The sequence below is a fragment of the Nothoprocta perdicaria genome, unplaced genomic scaffold (assembly GCF_003342845.1).
Source record: "Nothoprocta perdicaria isolate Ctin4 unplaced genomic scaffold, notPer1 scaffold_253, whole genome shotgun sequence".
NCBI classification, from domain to species: Eukaryota; Metazoa; Chordata; class Aves; order Tinamiformes; family Tinamidae; genus Nothoprocta; species Nothoprocta perdicaria.
Window position 1 is genome coordinate 472,663 of NW_020455481.1, and position 19,191 is coordinate 491,853.

The window sequence follows — 19,191 nt, forward strand, 5'->3', positions numbered from 1 at the left end:
GCTCTCCAATGCCTGCCTTAGCTTTGCTCACAAAAATAGCCAGCAGTGCTTAATTCCTTTGTCTAGATATGCGTAAGCGATATGACTGATTTCCATGACTATGAGCACTGTGCTGGTGCCCAATTGATTGTTTTGTWTTCAGCAAATGATGATATCTACAGAAATTACGATATGTAAGAGGACAACTCCCTCCTCTTGAGCGGTCTTCAAATGCRGATTTTCAGGTTTATCTTTGCTCTTTTTTGGGAGGCAGATCTGTATAATCACTCAAATCTTGTGAATTATAAATACAGTGTGGGGAAAAATATATCTGTATTGCTTTAAAACTTTGTTCTCATTATAAGGTGAGAATGACAAGTTAATTGTGCAKTTAAAAAGACAGCAAATTTGAATCAAATTGGTGTAGAGGAGAGAAGGGATAATACGGAGGTGAAGGTGAAATTTCCATGAACTTTAAAAGACTTCTGGAGTTCAGTGAGGGTTTGGGGCTGTGGTGACACGTATCACTTTCCCTCTGTGCTATGGTGGGAACACTGGGGCTTTGTGTTGCGTCCGCAGACCAGCATGAGGCCAGCGCCACCATGCGCAGTTCCTCCTCTTGGTGGGAAGTGGCTTGGCCGCGGCTGAATGTACGCTCTCAGAGCCCAATAATAAACAACTGAAGTCTTGTGTGCTTGTTTGCTTCATCAGTTTTCTCCTCTTAAATTTCCAGGTTTCACATCGCTCACATCGCAGTCATGCCCACAGCTGCTGTTCCCTCACCGCTTTGCAAGTGCAGCAGCAGCCCCGTGACATGGGACCTCTTCAAGCTCCTGGTGTTCTGTCAGTGAGCTGGTGTTCAGGAACCCGTCCTTGTCCCCACTTTACCTTTTTCTCACTAAGAAGCATTGCCATTATTCCTGAAATAAAAAGGAGCACAATCTCCAAAGTTGCTATCATATCAAGGTGATTAAACTCTTTGTCTTTCTCTAAACTGCCGACTCTTCCCTGTCATCTCGCTGCTTTTCAAAAGAAAAGAAATCCATTCTCAGTTTTCAGAGTACTTAGTCTGTTTAGCAACTGGCTAAAGCAATTAATCTAATCAAGATCCTGTCTGTGACAATAGGTCAGTTTTCATTAAGGAGGAAGGTTGGAAGAAATCCCTTTGCAGCAATTCACAAATAATTTACTTTGAAGGGAAATAGTTCTCACACAACAGATGGTTTCTCAGCAGAGCTTAAAGGTTGAGATGGTTTCTCAGCAGAGCTTAAAGATTCTTAAAGGAGCTTAAAGGTTACCAATGTTTACTTTAACATAAATATGGATATTTCTTTTAGTCTCTTTCTAGTTCTGCTGGTTTCCTGTTTCAAGAATACTTTACATTTATGAGATCTTTAATATAATTTATTTTAGCTTAAAACAGTCACAACTTAATATAAGTACATAGTTATATAGTAGTGAATCTGAAATGAATATTTCAAGTGTCTTCCTCTTTTGTGTAGGGGGGGAAATAAGAACTAAATGATCATAAAATAAGAACAAAATTGATCATAAAAACAAAATGGAAAAAAACCCCAGCTATTTCTGTCTTATTCTAAGTTTTGCAAAACACTTTTTAGCATATCTCCTGACTCGGAGAACACCCAYAGACTCTCTCACTCTATGCTTTATTACCTGCTACCTAGTTTGCTCATTAACAAGGCCACTTTACCTATTTACCTACACTCTTTTTTGTCTAGAACTTAAGAGAAAATACTGCATTTATTCTTAAATTATATATAAAAAAAAAGACAAATACAATGTACTCAAATATTCTCTAGTTCACCCCAAAACCATGGGAAATCTTCATATATATTTAACAGTTTGGAAAGTGGACCTGTTTTGCTGGCTAGTAAAATCCGCTTTAGTGGACTTACCTGGCACTTATGAGCATAATAAAATTAAAAGGCGAATTAGATACATTTTATTCACCCATTAAAATGCTTATTCTTCATTGCTCAATTAAGTTTTGCAAGATAAATCGATAGAACTATAATCACTGAATTGCAGAGCAGAGTTCTTGGCTGTTTTTAAATTACTCTCTTGTTTGTAAGTCTCTTAATTGCTTTTTAACCGTTATTACATATAATGAAAAAGGCTTAAAAGTGGGGAACCATTTTTCTATCATGTTCCATAGCTCCTGGGTCAGTCACTTTGAATGAAGCATCTGGCATTTGATAGCATGGGAGAGATCTATGAGTTTTATTGATCGCATCTGAACTTTACTATAGGAGTAACCGAAGTGAATTAGTGCCAGGAGCCAGTGTCCCATGTACTGAGTTTCCTGCAAGATCAGGAAAGGATTCTTCTGGACTCAGTCTTTTTCTCTGGCTGAGGACTTTGTTTGATCACACTATTTCTGCTTATGTGTGAGAAAGAAAGGTCATACAACTGCACTTTCTTCTTTTATTTTCTTTCCAATAGCTTCCAATAGCTATTAATAAAACTTCATGAATGTGTTAATACAAAATGAGCTTTCTTCAGTGCTCCATCCCCATTTCTAAATGCAGGAGCCAGGAATATTCCTGCCCTTTCCGCTCTCATTCAGTAATGCTGGCTGGCATCGTGTGCCCCACGATCTTTGTACTCAGGCTTTACAATAGAGCGTTGCAGAGCACACACATAGGCAAGGTCTATGTTGTTCTTGGGATCTCTTTTCTCCTTCTCTTGTGCCAGTTTAGTAATATCAGTTTAAGAAGGTAGGTAAAGTCTGTGGGGATTCCCTGGAATTTGTGCGATTTTCCAGTTGCTGTGAACATTGGGAACATCTATGTGAGCAGAACTGAAGGCACTGCTCGGAACAGAATGGAAATGCAGCAGGCGCAAAAGGGTTTGCTAGGTGCGTAATGGGTAAGTCTCTTTAAATTCTGAATTTCAGGAAGTGGTTTGTTTTGTTATCTGATCTCTTGTGCTTATATCAATTAAACTGTAATAACTGACAAGTCCTATAAAGCACCGGGAGAGAACATTAGAAACAGATGGCACCTTCAGTACAAAATAGATGTCAGGGGTGAGTGATAATGTCCTATTTTCTAATCAGACCTGCAGGCGTAGGGCAGAGACATCACTGACAAGACTGAAATATTAAATTTTAAAGTGAATGGGCATGGACAACATTCCTAAACTAAATGCAGAGCATTTTAGTTGATTTTATCACACGGGTATCAGAATTCCACAGTGATAGTGTAAAGACTGTGGTGGTTTAGGCTTACAGTACTCGCTTCTGCTTTTATAGGCAGAAAAGAAGGAAGTGGCTTATATTTATCAGTATATCTATACACACACATATACGTTAGGGTCGTACTGTGCCCTTCCCTCTGCCTTTCAGCATTATCTTGTAGCTCCAGGATGCAGTACAGCTCCCAGTGTAGCACCACAGCAGCACACTCGTTTGAGGAACGGAAGAGACACAACCCTCTTATTTCTCAACTTTAGCATTTTTGGTTCTGCAAACAAGCAGACCATTTGTGTATGAATTGGCAGGTCATAATAGTCATTATCCAAGAGGTAAATGGAGATGTCACTCCTGTAGAATGTCTATCCTGAGACAAAAAAAAAAAAAAAGAAAGAAATGGAGGTTATTATTTATTTATTTTGAATAATTAAGAAAAAAAAAAAACAAGGCACAAGGAAATAATGTCCTTGTCTTTCCCCATCCTTCCCCACAGTGTATTCTGTGGGTATGAAAGTATTAAGGAAGGCATAGGTTGGTTTGTTTTGTTTTAATCATTGTAATTAAACATAAGAGCTGATGGAATTTTAATAGTAACAGTTTCAACCTTTTCCTTATTCTACTGGAAAACTAAGAATAATCTCCCCTTCTTTCCAGATTGCTCCACCTCATGGTTACTGTCATAAAAGAAGAGAAACATAATCATGAGTACAGTGAAAATGAAACAACAAAAAAAAGTCACACTTTTTTTTTGCCTTTTTTAATTTTTTCCTGAAGTTGTCCTCTCTTGGCATGCACTGCACATCACTGAGCAGGTCACAGTGCTTTATGATAGGAGTCAAGTAAGTAGAGTGGTCCCAAGAGTAGGTCAGTTCCATTAGTAGCATATTTCCATTGCACATATAAGCACAGACAGAAAGGCTTTCTGAGAACATCCCTTTTCATGCAGTTCAACGTAAGGACAGTGAAGGACAACACTGTCAAAAATGTTCAAGGATATAACACTGGATTAGCATAAAGAGTTGCCAAAAGAGTGTATCAGAAACACAGATATGTGAAGGTAGAACTATTACAGATGTTTTACAGGCCTATGTTCCTGTATTGTGTTCCTGTATTTCTTCTCAATCCTCAAGAGAAATCAACACAGTTGCCTTTGAGATGTTACCATGGCACACTGATATGGTGCAGTAGCACCATATTGATATGGGTGAGTACGTTTTCTACATCCATTTCAATCCTTAACAAAAGGCTGAAAAATCTTAAAGTTAAGGGACTGATATCTTCAATACCAATGAAACTAAYAGTCCTTGACACATATCATCTCACAATTGGATTTCAGGATTTTAGAGAAGGTCAGGGTAACAATTCAATGTCTTTAACCTCTGACAAGGCTGATTAAATAATTGAAAAATGGTAAGTCATAGGAAAGTGGTATGGCTGCTCTAATATTCATATCTATTTTGTATAATATGTAAAGGATGCTGTATATTCAAAAAAAAAAAAAAAAAAAAAAAAAAAAACCACAAGCCTGAAATGAAATACCATTTATAGGTCGGCTTCCTTTCCTAATTTAAGTCTTCTACGTGAATATTAGGTATGAAAAGTTGCATTAGGGATGGAATGCTACTAAGATAATGTTGGAGAAAGTGCAATGATGACACAAGAAATATGCTAAAGCTAATATTGAAGGAATAATGGTAGTATCATGAGAATGGGAAAGCCAATTAAGTAGAAGACAGTGAAAATATGACATAAAGACAGAAACAAAAGGGGTTTAGCTCTCGCATGCCCTCCCAGTCACAAGCACCAGGACGAGTGGTGGCAGGGAATCTGCCCAGCAATCGTGCCCCAGGACAGGGGTCCCTGAGCACTTTGACCAGCAGCAGGCTAGCACCATGCAGGCGTCCCAATGTTGGGTCTAAGGTCTCTTGAGACAACAGGGAGAAAAAGCGATGCCAGCTGTCAAATCCTCCTCATTTCTCCAGGTTTTTTCTTAAGCTGGTGACCATGGGCCAAATTTGAAAATGCTTCTTTGTTGCCTTTTGAAGCCAACATTAAGTGATATTTCCATCCAAAGTAATCTCATTTTTTATCACTGCATTTTCACACATAACGAAGGGACACACCATTGCATCCTCCTGTAGTAAGGATGGTGCTACCCAAGAGCCCCAATCTTGACTGCAGGGAAGGAATGGGAAGAATGATACCATTGTAGGATGAATTGTGTTCTAGGATTAAGATGAATTATGATGTAGGATGATTCACCTTGTTTAAGTAGAACAGATGTCCCCTGTATCTTGGTGGGAAGGGAGGAAATTTTATCAGTAGACTAGACAGCGTTATCAGTAGAACAGACAGTTAGCATTCATTAACCAAGGACAATCTGGAACTGCTCATTAAAATCAAGATGTTTTTTACACATTGCAAACTTGGCAGGAAAACCCATGTACCCTAAGTGAGTTGTTTCCATTTTAATGTTACAAATCATGCCCACGGGTCAAAAAGATTCTTGCCCAATTGAAGATCCATCCACAGAGAATGTGTAACAATGGACATAATGAGTAAACATCATTATAATTGTACGTAAATCACTAACCAATCAACGGAAGAGGAATGTACTTGGAGTGTTAATGAGTATGTAAATACAGTTTGGAAAGTCAGAAGGGTGTGCTCTATTTGTGGTAAATCACCAAGCACTTGGGCTTGCACCACTCTGAAATAAAGGAGTAAAATGTGACTATCAACTCATTTCACACGGGGCAGCCACYTTGCAGACAACAAATGGTGATGGAGAAATTTAGAACTCTGCTATGGGTTAGTGCATGTTTCTTAGTCTGGAAAAACCAAGAAGAGGGAACTTTTCTCTGCTGATCAAGGGCACAAGTGCTGGAAACCCAGAATGTTAAAAGGGAAATAAAAACTAGTGCCACTGGTTTTCATAGGAAGGGGTGTAACAAAAAGATACATATCATACATATTAAAACATCACTTTCTGCTTAAAAAATGCAAACTGTGTAACTAAAAGCAGAAAGATCAACCTAAATATAAACATAATGTGGAAGAAGGTGGACAAAAAGGAAATAGTTTGTTGCATGCAAGAATTTTATGATCAACGCATAGGCATTGATGTGCCATCCTCATCTCCGTGAGGTGGAAGGACACTGTGCTGCCTCYTTGAGAGAGTCTACAGTGAAGGAAACAAAGTGTCCTACCTGAACTTCATAACCAGGTCAAGCAAGCATAAAGAGCAGAACATGACATCAAATATTGGTAATGTGTTTCCCTTACATTGATAACAGGACAACACTTACATACGTAGACGTACCCATCAGGATACCAGAAGGATCAGTTCTGCATGCCCAGTGGTGAGAAAGACAATAAATTCAGAGTGCTTCTTGCATGGAGGCAGTCCAGGGTGATTCTGTCCCTGCTCAGAGCATGACTGATCTTCCCAGCAGCAGCTGCTTTTCTCTTTAGCTTGTATCCTGCTTATCTGTAGACCACCCATCAAGGCAGTTAACAGTCCTCACGCATATCTGCTAACAAAGATAACGTRGTTTATTTACTTCAGATGCAGACTAAAATTCTTTCAGGATGTGGCATCTGTGTGATGTTTTTCCAGATGTGATTCAAGATAACGCTACCACACTCTTTGTCTTGTATATATTCTTGGAGTTCCCGGATTTCACAGAATTCCTAGATATTCACATTACACAGCAAAACAATAAAACACAACACATAAAACATATATGTTGATGTGATTGGTATATATTTATGTTTGATTGTTTTCAGGCTTCCTGTGCAGGTACGGCTGATAACATGTATGGTCCTGTCATGAAATGAAATGGGAGGCAGAAGGATACATCCACTCTTTACCTTGATGATAAGGGTACAGTGCCAAAACACAGAGCTGTATAAATTTCTAGTACAAGGTACCAGGCTCTCCAAAATTCGGTGGAAGACAACAAACWTTTGGTCAATGTATAAAAGATGAGCAAAGCACGTAGCTCTTGTTGCTCATGGCCACATAGGTTGCGTTGTTCTTGCCAGAAGCATAAGGCATTAATATCTTGTCGAAACAGATGCGTTAGTGTCTTGAAGCTGGCCAAGAGTTGGCCAGAGATAACAAGCCTCCATTTGTCCCTGGGGAATAAAGATCAGTACTGGAATTTCCTGGCCAGTGACCCAACAGCACTGAGATCCCTAAGAGCACAGTGCTACTCTATCTCTGGTGCAGGATATCTGTGACAATTTAAGAAATAGAGGAAAAAATGAGTTTTTATTTTCTTATTATTGTTTTTATTTTTGTTTTTTGAGAGCCCTTTTCAGTATACTTTATTCAATACAACTATTACTACAAGCTTCTAGCCTCTACTGTTGTTTTTGTAGAGATTTCTTGCAAGTGCTAATGGTGCGATAAGCATTTGGATCTACAAGTGTTTTCCACCACATCTAGGACTATTGTCTCTAGTAAAGTAAGTAAGATAAAAAACAAGCAAACAAAAGAATTTTTTTTCTCACTTCATATTTTATAAAGGTCTTGAGAGAAGAGACAAAGAAGAACATCAATATGAAAGTGAGCTAACTCCATGCTTTCCCACCTGCAGTACTTCTGGTCAGAAGAAGAAGAAGACGACTGATTGAGATAAATTGCAGACAATGTGGAGAATGTGACTTCGCTATGGCTAATAGATGCCCAGTGAGAATTTTCTGAATAATCATGGGGTTTTTGATAATGCTTTACTTTGAAATGCCTTCAATTTGACCCAGTTTTGTGAAGAAGCTTCTGTTCTTTCAGTGGCATTTTTGTAATCACTTGTCCATATAAAAAATAAAAGTACGGACTACACTTTTTTTAATCAAATGACTGTATCTAAACTATTAATTCAGTTCCTTCCTTAGTTAGAGAAACCTCTTTTTTTTTTCCCTTCCTATTGAAAAGGATTTGCAATTTTATTCCTTATTAATAAGCCTCACAGTCTAGGATAACATACTTACCAGTAGCAGTCACTTTGTATCTGAGAATTGTAAAAGAAATGTTACCACCCATTACCACTACTTTAACAGAATGAAGTCTTTGTACTCTTTTTTYCCTTTATTCTATGAATCTAAGGCCATATTTTCCAAGATTACTCTGCCAGCTCACAGAAAGGGAAAAGTTATGAGCAGATAGAGCTCATGCCAAGTCTTTGCAGTGTGAAAAAATGCATCCACTTTGGTTTCCAAAAGGAAAAAGTTCTGTAGTTAGGTCCTTATGGTAAAGGAAGATCTCAACTTCTGAGTTCTTTAAGCTTCTTCAAAGGCTCACGAGAGATTTGGGTGGTTTTCCCTCATGTCACTTCACATATGGTCTCTGCATATTTTGATTCTCTCCCAGAAAAGGATCATTTTCTATATTTCTACACACTGTAAGGGTTTTTTTTTTTTTTTTTTTTTTTTTTTGCATATTTCTTTGGGTGAGTATATTGTTTACCAAAATGCTACCTCTAGTGCTTTTTGGTTGGGGAAGATCCCAGCAGAAAATTTAGTATTAAATTTTCCATTGGTGTGTGCATGTATATAATGAAATGAATTTAAAGGGATCAATATCACACAAAAYGAGAGAAGTACAAATTATCCACAGCTGAGATAATAATGATTATGATATGAGAATATTTATTCTACATTGGAAACCAAACACAGGCACAGAGTGGTAGGAGGCACGTTCTGGCCAGATGACTTCCAGGTGGAGACTACCTGTTGTCAAATGCACTGTGCAGTCCAGGTTCCCCCGAGGATTATTGCTACCACCACATCCTACATTGTTTCTGGAAAAGCAGGAGAAGAGGTAAGACTGTGACACACAAGTGGGAGATTCTTGGGGGATGAAACCAACAGTGTTTTACTGTTTTACTGCCCGTGAAGGAAGTCCTAGCAAAGTATTTTATGCAAGATGATTGCTGAAAATCATGTTATGCTTATGACAGAACAAAAGAATTCTGTAATATTGTGTCTTCCAATTTCCAATTTTGTCTTCCACTTCTATAATACGTGTCTTTGTGGTGTGAATTAATCTTCTTAGTTATTCAGTCTTAGTTTTTTTTTTGCTGCAAACTTCCAAACTAGCATTGCATTGTTGTTTTTTTTTTTTTTCTTTTTCCTAATGTAAAGCAAATGATGTATTTTACATGTACTGATCACTCGTTAAACTATTTGATGTATTCGGTCCAGCAAGCAGCCATGGGAGAGTCTCTTTGTAATCAGAAAAAATGGAGCTGAAAGACACTTTACCCTTCAAGTGACCCCTAAGATATCAGTCCTCTCGGCTGAGGAATTAGATGGGAGGAATTCATTTCCTTTCTTCCTTCCTTCCTCCCCAGTCTCATGTTTACTTAGAAATGTTTCCTCCTCCKTTGAAAATGTTTTCCTCTTACAGTGTGGATTAAAATGCAGCTTCTTCTGTTCCCCTGTCTGATTCATTCCTGGAGTTCCAAATACTCTGGGAGGCTCAGCTTGTTTCTGTTTTAATAGCAAGTTTCAAGATGAACAGAGTCGGTTACTGTGGGAAAAAAGCTTGATAAGGAGGAAATAAGAGAAAGCTGGGAAAATTGGAGAAAAACTAGCGCCTAACAGAARTTATAGCATTACAGTACCTTTTCTGAGAGACAGTTGCCACTTGCAGGGTGGTTGGTATGCACAGGCTCTACTCCTCCGCAGTGCCCTGGGCAGCACAACCTGTAATCTAGCACCTGCAAAGAGGAGTGTGGAGCACGGAGTGGGGTGGGGACACCGTGAATGGCTCTGTTGTTCTCCTTGTGGAAATGGGGACCTGGCGGTACCATGCAGCTGATTATGAGCTCTATATTTCTATGGAACTCTATGTTTAAGAGAAAAGCAAGATAATTGTGACTAGTCACCCAAACTCCATCTAAATGCAAAGAAAAAGTATAAAAGGTGAAGCAAGGAGGGGAGAAATTAGGGTAGACTCCATGATAACTTCTAGGATCAGTCAACAAGAGGCTGGACCCGTCTCCATAGGGATGCCTACTGTGTAAAAATTTTTCTCTGTGTGTGCTGAATGACTAACTCATGGTAGCAGTTACTAGCGATCATAGTTTGGTTTTGTGTTGTTTTAAGCTTGTTTTTGCAGTCAGTGTGCTATCAACCACAATCTCCGAACCTTATCCTGTCACACACTTGCATTTTGTATAATAAAAGCTTCAGCTTTGTTTATGTCTCTGGAGATTAGGATAATTGAAATAAGAGATTTGACTCAGTGATGTTGCCATTGTGGCTCCCTGAATAGGTTAGTCAAGCCATCATCTGAAATGATGGCTTGCCAGATGGGTTGCCCAGTAGGGTTCYCCTAAACAGAACACGGACAGGCTGGTCAGGCACAAAGGTCTCATGTTTCTTGGGATACTGACAGGCTGATCGAATAAAAAGGGTTAAGAGAAACCCCCTCAAAACAGGAATTTCTCTACTTTACTGTGGGATTCTTAGCACAAATACTAATAATGTTAGCACAAATGTGCAATATCCACTCACCCAAGAAGATGTAAGAGGACCCTCAGCATCAAGGAGACTCCTCAGGCAGCATTCCGACCCCAGGGAAGAGTTCTCCACAGCAGACCTACTGCTTCCAGTGAGAATCTATCTCCAACTTGGAAAGCCTTGGATTAGTTTTATACCCTAGTCAAAGCAGGATGCGGTCAAGATGTTCCAAACAAACTGTTCTTTTGTGTGAGGAGTGTCGCTTGTGATTAGATACACAGTTGGTAACCACTTCCCTATATCGAGACAGTTGATATGCTCCCCTTTTCTGGTAAAAGGGCAAGTCTTGTGGTTGGCTTGCACTTGCATGCTCAGGGTTGTTGACAAAAATCCCATCTTCCGCATGGAAAAGAGGCTGAAGTGCAATTATCCAAAACACTAACAGGCTCATCAATTAAAAAGGCTTTGAGGAACCTCCCCCTTTTTAATGTGACAGTTACATTTAGTGAAGAATGAAGACTCTGTGTTTAGAGGCACATGGACTCAATGTCCCTGCAGTTTTAGAAGCAAGACTGTATTCCTAGTATGGGAACTTGGCTAGTAACCAAAGACGTGAACAAAACCTTATATAAGAAACCTCCCAACGTTTTATGTTAAGTTAATAYGACTTTTATTTCCAAAAGCCATTGCAGTAAGGCCTCATTTCAAATGAGTCTAAAATGGGAGGCTTTGCACTTTCGTAGTAACCCAAGAAGTATTCCATAAGAGGGAAGGAGCTTTGTAACAGCACTTGGTTAACCATTGTAGATGTGGTCATCTTGGCTAAATAGGCCCCTTCATGATGCTATGGGACTGAGAAGATATATTCCTCAATGAACGCCGTTTATATATAGGTGCACACACATGTGGATAGTGATGCATATGGAAGATATGATCTTGAAGAAATCAATGGCCCAGAAAAGACTTCCAGTTGCAATTGTGACATGGGTGTGACTTAAACTGAAAACACGAACAAAATACTGTTGAGTGATAATCTGATGTTCTCAAGACAGACAAAGAGACATACCAGTGTTTTGGTTRGATTTTTAGCAATTTGAGATGGCTTGCCTAACTGTCTTGATAGTCTTACATAGACAGCTTAACAAGACAAATATATTACTAGCTATGGGCATGAACCTCTCCAAATCCACATATTTTAAAATGTGTCACAGTTTTATTTCTGTGTTTCAGAATTTTGTCTTGAGAACTCTGAGAAATCTTATCTGCCTTTTATGCTTATTTTGCTACAGGATTATACAATGCATCTTTGGGATAGTTTCTTCATCTGGCATAGAGATCATGATTGTAGAGCTGTTTGAAAACTTGCTTATTAGTTACATGAAATAATGAAGGATTGTGAGAATACTGTTTATATCCAAGCATTCTGGGAATTTGTGACAGTGAGTTGCAATGCATGAATGATGGATAGAATGATGGATAGAAGGATGGATAGATTGATAAACACAGTTAGCATTAAAAAAAAAGAAAACCTGCTCTACTATTCCTATACTGATTTGTAATATTTTGATGGCAGTGCATCCCCAGCTGTCTTCAATGATAATATGTATCCAAAAAAAAAAAAAAAAAGGAGGTTTTGTTAGTTTGCTCTCATGATATTTAAGTGAATCATAACTTTGCTGTGTAACCTTCTTTTATTTCTTCACTCTGTGTTTCAAGATAACTTATTACAGGACTTCTTGAGTTAGAAAGCCTTTAAAGAGTGGCCCACATTCTGGCAAAAGAAGAACTTTTCACTCTTCAAATATTACAGCCAGCACAACAGTTATCTCTGATATCTGTAGAAGATGAGCTCAGAAATACTGATGTCCAGAAAGGAGCTTTGCTGCCGGCTGTGCAGTGAGCCAATAACCGCATGCTCAGGAGAGACTTTTGGTCCTTTCTTTCTGGGCTTGCACAAGGCCAGCGTGAGTGCTCTGTGGTTTCCCACAAATCAGGCACACACTTTCCAAACTGTATTTAAACCTTATTTAAGCACTCAGTAGCCTCCCAAGAACATCCTTCTTGCGTTGACTGGTTAGCAATTTACATACAATTATAATGTTGCTTATTCATCTTATGAATTCTCAGGGGAAGGGTCTTCACCTGGGCAATGGTCTTTTTGACCTAAAAGCATGATTTTTAGTATTATAATGAAGACAATTCACTTAAGGACCTTGGTTTTCCTGCCAAATTTGCAATGTGTGAAAACATTGTGATTTTAATGAGCAGCTCCAGGTTGTCCTTGGTTAAAGAATGCTGACCRTCTGCTCTGCCTGGTCTACTGATAAGTTTCCTCCCATCCTACCAAGATACGGGTGACATCTGTTCTGGTTAGTTTAAACAAGATGAATCATCCAACAACATAATTCATYCTAATCCTAGAGCAGTCCTGGCCGCATCCTGTGCAGAGCTGTCCCACTGAATCCTCAGAGCTCTCTCTTTTTCCAGCAGATAAACAATAAAAAATGCTCCCATCCAAGGATTTTATAGATGTGTTCATTYCCCCTTCAACAAGGTATGTCTCCAGAATAGTGTTGTCAGGATTTTCATAGTYTCTCATTTCTTCAACACGTATTTGTAGCCTGATCCATGCAGTCAGTGCAGGATAACAGTCTGGTGTGTTTAGGTCCCTTGCCTTTTAACGAATGAATTACCTGGTTCAGATCTGTTAACAATCCTGTATTTCTGGGGAAGATTAAAAAGACCCACACAATTAGTCAGACCTATACATCAGCTGTGGTTTCACAAGCAAATAAACTATTTGCATTGGGGTGAGTGTAATTATTATTCCTTACCCTTGCTCCATCATCCTTGTACATCCTCTTCCAGATGCACCGGGAACCAAGGGACACTGGATAGATAACCCAGCTTGGGCATGTAATGTTTGCTGTTGAAAATGTGCTCCTGTGTATCAAAGCAACTTCCCACAGTAGATCTTAATGTTTTCACTGACAGTTGTTGGCAAGTTCAAATGAAATCAAGGCATGTGTTTTGGTTCTCTCTATTTTTAAAGTACCAGAGCACAACTTTCTAGAGAAAAGAGGAAAAGTAACTTTTACACTTTTAAATGTTCATTCTTAGAGGTGCTGTCAGATGTGAAGATTTCATGTACTTTGGAGAAGTCAGAGAAAATCTGTTGTGCTGGTGCAGTATTTTCCACAGCTTCCATAGGCCTGATCCCTCTGGCACAGAGCTGAGACAGACGAAATACACATCAGAGGAACAGGGTTGTGCTGCAAAAGTGCCCTGCAAGTAAAACACTTTATTTTAATGTTTTGGAGATTAAAAGAATGGTGCAGGTGAGTGAAGGATTTTTACTGCTGTTAAGAAATCATTATGTTTGTGAAAATGAAGGGACTTTCCTTGGAAAATGTGGAAGCAAGAGACATCTAAATTTGGCTTTTATTCAGCAGAAAAACATTGGCCTGGTGACACTCTTGAGGACATTCCCTCTTCTCTAGTCTTCTGTCTATTGCACTTGGGAAAGGTCGCATTTTCTTGGCAAAATCYGGCTGGTGTAGGGGGGGATGGTGGTGAAGCAGCCTGTTCATCTAGTTTAGGAGTTTGAAAGTCAGTGGAATGACCCTGTGCTCAGCAGGGAGATGATACAAAGAGTATCAAGGACKGCAAATTTGAGGCTCCCTTTAACTTGAAAGGGCTAGCCAGTAATCCCAAGCACTGCTGATCCAGCAGGACTGCAGAAGCAGTTATTTCCAGTTGTTGATAAACAGCTGGGAAAGGAAACTTTTACATTGGACACCCAGTCTAACCAAGCATTAGATGTGGACTGTGTCACCTAGATTTATACTCATAAAGACTGTGTTCTCGTGGGCCACAGAAAACAAAAAATCAAATCAAAACAATACTTTTGGCCGCTCAGCAATGGCCAGAAAGGGAGTTCTTGTGCAAATGCTAGTCCATACCTGGAAATTCCTGGCGAAATATCTAGTACAGCTGTAGAGGTATCAATCTCCAGTTGATGCATAACTAAAGGGAAAGGCTCATATAAACTGCCTTCACGTTGATATCATATGCAAGTGCTTATGATGATCCTAAACAAATATTTATGTTAACATGAAGTTCTCATATCATTTAGTGCCTGAGGCAGGAGACAAATAACTTCACATAACCTCAGGTTTGAGGCTTGTAAGGGAAAGCAGCTACTCTATAGTTCAGAGGTTGCTTTGAGGCTATGACCAGCACATACTCTTACAATTCCAGAACAAGGGATCTCTCATACAAATGCCTTCTGCATGTTGAAAGATRTAAAACATCCTGCCATTTCCACCCTGCTCTGTCACCACTTGCTCATCTACTCAGGGTTTTGTACCTCRTGGTTTACAGCTGTTGTAATTTGCTTAGGTTATGTGGTTAAAGCCGATGCTTTGTGGTTAAACTTGTCTGTGACAAACACCATAAGATTAGTCCAACCGTATCAAAGAACCTATCATAAATGTGTCACTTGTGCCTAAATGTGCTAACATATGCACATAAAAGATTGTTTTAAAACCCCACAGAGGTGGAGGAAATCTGCAGAAGCAATGGTCCTGCCCATACAAAGCAGGAAGGTAGCTGTGCTAAATCATATATCACTGTACCCCAGGCAGATTTTAATCTGATAACCCTGAAAATCCTCCCGACAAGCAAAAAAAAAAAGTGTTTTCAGGAAAAAAAAAAAAAAATAGTCTAGTGCCCCAAAACTTGATTAGTCAGATAAGCCAACTTTAATAAACCAAAGCAGAACACTAATTCTTCTTCAAGCACCAGAACCATGGTCATTGTCATGACATTCACATCAGTTATGTAAGGTCCCTAGGAACTGCAGCAAGAAAAAAAGCATTAGTTACTTGTCTTTGTGGATGTCATTAACCAACATGATTGAAACTCCTAGAAAAGACTCCCATACAGCTTTCTGCCTATATCTTCCAGAAAACCTGATTTCCAGAGAAGGCACTTTAAATATCATATAATCCAATCACACATAAATTGCATGACATAAAACACTTCTATGGCACAGGATTATCCCTAAGGTAATGAGAGCGTAGAGAAATCCAATTAGGCCATTAGGGAAACCCTAGGGCAAGAATTAACATTTAAATTATCATAAATCCTAAAGATAGAGCCTCTAAACATGCCTCAGCCAAGCTCAGGCTACTGAAAGCAGTGACTAAAGGTAAAGGCACCCTTTCAAGGAGCTGTTGTACTCCTGAAGGCCATTGACAGACCTTTTGACAGATCAGCTTGCAGGTAAACTTGGGTGCAGACTGACAAATGTAAGGCATTATGCTGTCCAGCATTTAAATAAAGTTTAAATGAAGTATATTAAAGAAGGTGTTTTACACAGAAAAGGGACATATCCATAAAATCTTTCTCCAAATTATGGAAAACCAAGAGATAACCTGGACAAATGGCATCTTGCACTGTTATGACTCACCATCTAGAGTTCATTTTCCCTCTTGTTTCAATACAAAAGTTTATGTAAGTTTTCAAGTTTTCTATAACTGTGCATGACACACACCCTCTTCAGTTACATGAGCTAAGAACACTCTAGGATTACTTCTAGGGTATTTGATAAGCTTCAACTCTTACGACATTATATGCTAGCTTGATAGATCCGAAAAGTTTGAATATGTCTTGGCATGTTTTAAGACAGTGTACATTATCTTAGACTGAAAGAATTCATATTAAAAACATTTTTTTAAAAAGTGGAGAGCATAATAGATGAGAAATGTCAGTGTTGCCGTCAAATTCACCTCAGTGAAAAGACAAAAKTGTGAACAGAGAGCTGCGTCAGCAAGAAGCTCTCACTTCCTCCACTCGCTGGTCTGGAGAGACAAACAGGAAACCTGGCATTCCCAAACAAAGAGGAAGGAAATTCTGGGCAGCCAGCTGAAAGCCAAGCTGGCTTCGAGCTGCACACAGGCCCTCCACGTGGGCACCACAGAAGCCAGCGGGGATTTGGACTGAGCTACTCTCATCTACCTCTAAAAAAAGCAAACACTGTAGTGGGCAATTGGAGAGGCCATTCCAAAGAAATAGCTGGACTACGGGGATGCAAACTTYTCACTCAAGGAAGATGCCCATACTGACAGAGATGAGTGGTACTGACTTGGAGATTGGTGAGTGACTTTCTTTGGCCCTCTAATAGTCTTATGTTAATGCACTTGTAATTCAGCTTTTTGATAAATGGAGGTCTTAGTTATAGGATACCTTGTGGTGGTCTATGTATTCAGTGGAAGGATTCAAAAGAATTGTAACCATCCGACATAAGAGATGGGAATGGCTTTTCTACAGTTAATAGAGCTAGAACTTGTTTGTTAAATAAACAAGTGAAACTATGAATTTATCTACATACATTATATCAGTGATTGATCATACACAAAAAGAGAGCAACTTAAACCCTAATTCTGCAAATGAACTGAAGACTTTAACTTGGAACATATACAAATATTTGCAACAAAAATACTCAGGTTCTTCTGAATGAAGTGGGAGTGTGTGAGCACATGAACACATCCTAAGGATGAGTCTAAAAAGGACTTAAGTAATGGTTTGTGCTGGTACCAAGTAACATCAAGCCAGCAGTTCACCTGAGTCATGATGCAATCTAAGCATGGTTCATTCAATAGCCTGATAGCAGGAAAAGGAAGCTGTAAGATAAGTTGACAAGATAAATGAACTCCAGGAACCAGCAAAATACCCAGATAGGGAAAAAAAACGGAGCATGGATGACTCAGCCCAAGACTCACAAAAGGTAAAACACAGTACTATGCCAGAAGATCAAGGCAGCCGTTAACACCTAAAGGCTGTCTAAGGCACATCCAAAAGCAGCTTACTCTCGCCAGAGAGGAGGATCCTGAGACACAGACAGAGCATTCAGCTTCCCTTGTCCTACTTGTCACGCACAAGTAATCCTGCCTGGATTATTGGGGCGCACACTATATGGTCTGGTAGTGAATGTTGTTACATTAACTGCTACCTTGGTTGGCAGAGGGTCCAAAGGGGGTCAGTTAATGGAAACCTTTTTGCAGTTATCATTTGACTGTAAAATGAAACTGTGGAGGTTTGCTTCAAGGATGGCCCTGGTAAAGCCAAAAGGGAAACGCCTGCAGCTCCACCTGAGCTGAATCAAGGCAYGGATCAAGGTGTGGTGTGGCCAGCAGCCTGTGTGGATCTACCYGATGATCCACTAGATCCAGGACCGGGAGGTCCTGCTCTTTGGTACCCCATAAATTTTGCCCAAACAGAGGCTTGAGATGGGCAGCAAACACATACTGTACCATGGGGTAAGCTTGGCTGGATGGACTGGGAAGAAGTCACTGGAAATACRGAAGAGGAGAAGGAGCAGAGAGGAGAGGAAAAGGGAAAAGCCTGAGCCACGGGTAAGCTCAGCTAAAAACAGCTATGGCAATACAATAGTTAAATAAAGAAGGGGGAGATGTGGAAGCCTGCTGCAAGGACAGTAGTGCAGTGCTCTATCAGCAAACAGGGAGTAGTGCAGGATGCCTTGCTAGTAGGTAACCAACCTCAAGGACGGCAGTGCACTTGTCCATCAGCAAGCAGAGAACAAAAGCAACTGTGTGGCTGCTGTGYGACTGGGTAGTCCTGGTGTTTTAGCCTGGGTACAAGAAAACTGTTGGACATTAACTGTAATAAATGTTTGTTCCCTAAAGTTAATCAAAACTAGGAAATAATGATTATAAGCAGGAATAGCTTRCTTAGACTTACAAGCATGACTGACTTCTGGGGAATACCACGGAACTCGAAGATGCTGAGTCTACCATCCAAATCGAGGATTACCCAGATTGTTGATAACATTGGAAACAATCAAGGAACATTGGAAACAATCTAGGATCATCCAGGCTGCTGATAACATTGGGATGCTGAGACTGCTGATAACATTGGGATGCCRAGACTACCGATAACATTGAAATACCACAAAGATCATGGAAAGGAAGAAGGAAAGGACTAGAAGGACTATATACTATAAATACTGAGYCCAAGAGACAAAAGATGGGAGCCTGAGAGGGATTGTCTCCAGGCTGCCCCAGCGCTGTTATTCTCTGCACCCAGCTTACTCAATAAACGTTAGATGAGAAAATTGGCTTGTCTCATCTATAACATTAACTACATACAGTGTTTCTGATTTACCCACCTAGGACAGCATAGCAGTCACCCTGAGGGATATGTCTGCTGGTGGTGACCCAGTGGTGGCCTCTCTCCTTGGACCTCAGCAAACCTTTTTTGAGGCACTAAAAGCCTATACAGAGTCTGGCTCTAGAGACTCTGGTAAAACAAAAGGGGAAACACCTGCCACTCCACCTGAGCCAAATCAAGGCTTGGGTCAAGGTGCCGAGAGAGCAGTGGCTCCTGTGGATCTCCCACTTGAGCTGGATCAAGGTACAGATCAAGGTGCAGCTCCTCTGTACCCAACACAATACCCATTAGATTCATTTGCTGAAAAAATATATATATACATATATATATATATA

The 19,191-nt window shown here is 39.7% G+C and overlaps 1 protein-coding gene and 3 long non-coding RNA genes across 4 annotated transcripts in view; all 4 read right to left on the reverse strand.

Annotated features, from left to right (window-relative positions):
* Positions 1–10,802, reverse strand: part of AMN1 (antagonist of mitotic exit network 1 homolog) — a 36,739-nt gene extending 25,937 nt beyond the window's left edge. The window contains exon 1 of the mRNA XM_026040344.1: positions 10,718–10,802. Coding sequence (XP_025896129.1) covers positions 10,718–10,746 — 29 coding nt within the window. The 5' untranslated portion in view covers positions 10,747–10,802. The remainder of the gene's footprint in view (positions 1–10,717) is intronic.
* LOC112948143 lies at positions 460–6,968 on the reverse strand. The gene is made up of 2 exons (XR_003249548.1): positions 6,502–6,968; positions 460–899 (listed from the first exon to the last, which is right to left on the reverse strand). It is a non-coding gene; the product is annotated as an uncharacterized LOC112948143 (long non-coding RNA).
* Positions 9,371–9,974, reverse strand: LOC112948144. Its single transcript, XR_003249549.1, has 2 exons — positions 9,823–9,974; positions 9,371–9,688 (listed from the first exon to the last, which is right to left on the reverse strand). It is a non-coding gene; the product is annotated as an uncharacterized LOC112948144 (long non-coding RNA).
* Positions 10,803–13,231: 2,429 nt separating the features above from the next.
* LOC112948146 lies at positions 13,232–18,902 on the reverse strand. Its single transcript, XR_003249550.1, has 3 exons — positions 18,855–18,902; positions 13,498–13,948; positions 13,232–13,387 (listed from the first exon to the last, which is right to left on the reverse strand). It is a non-coding gene; the product is annotated as an uncharacterized LOC112948146 (long non-coding RNA).
* Positions 18,903–19,191: the final 289 nt, after the last annotated feature.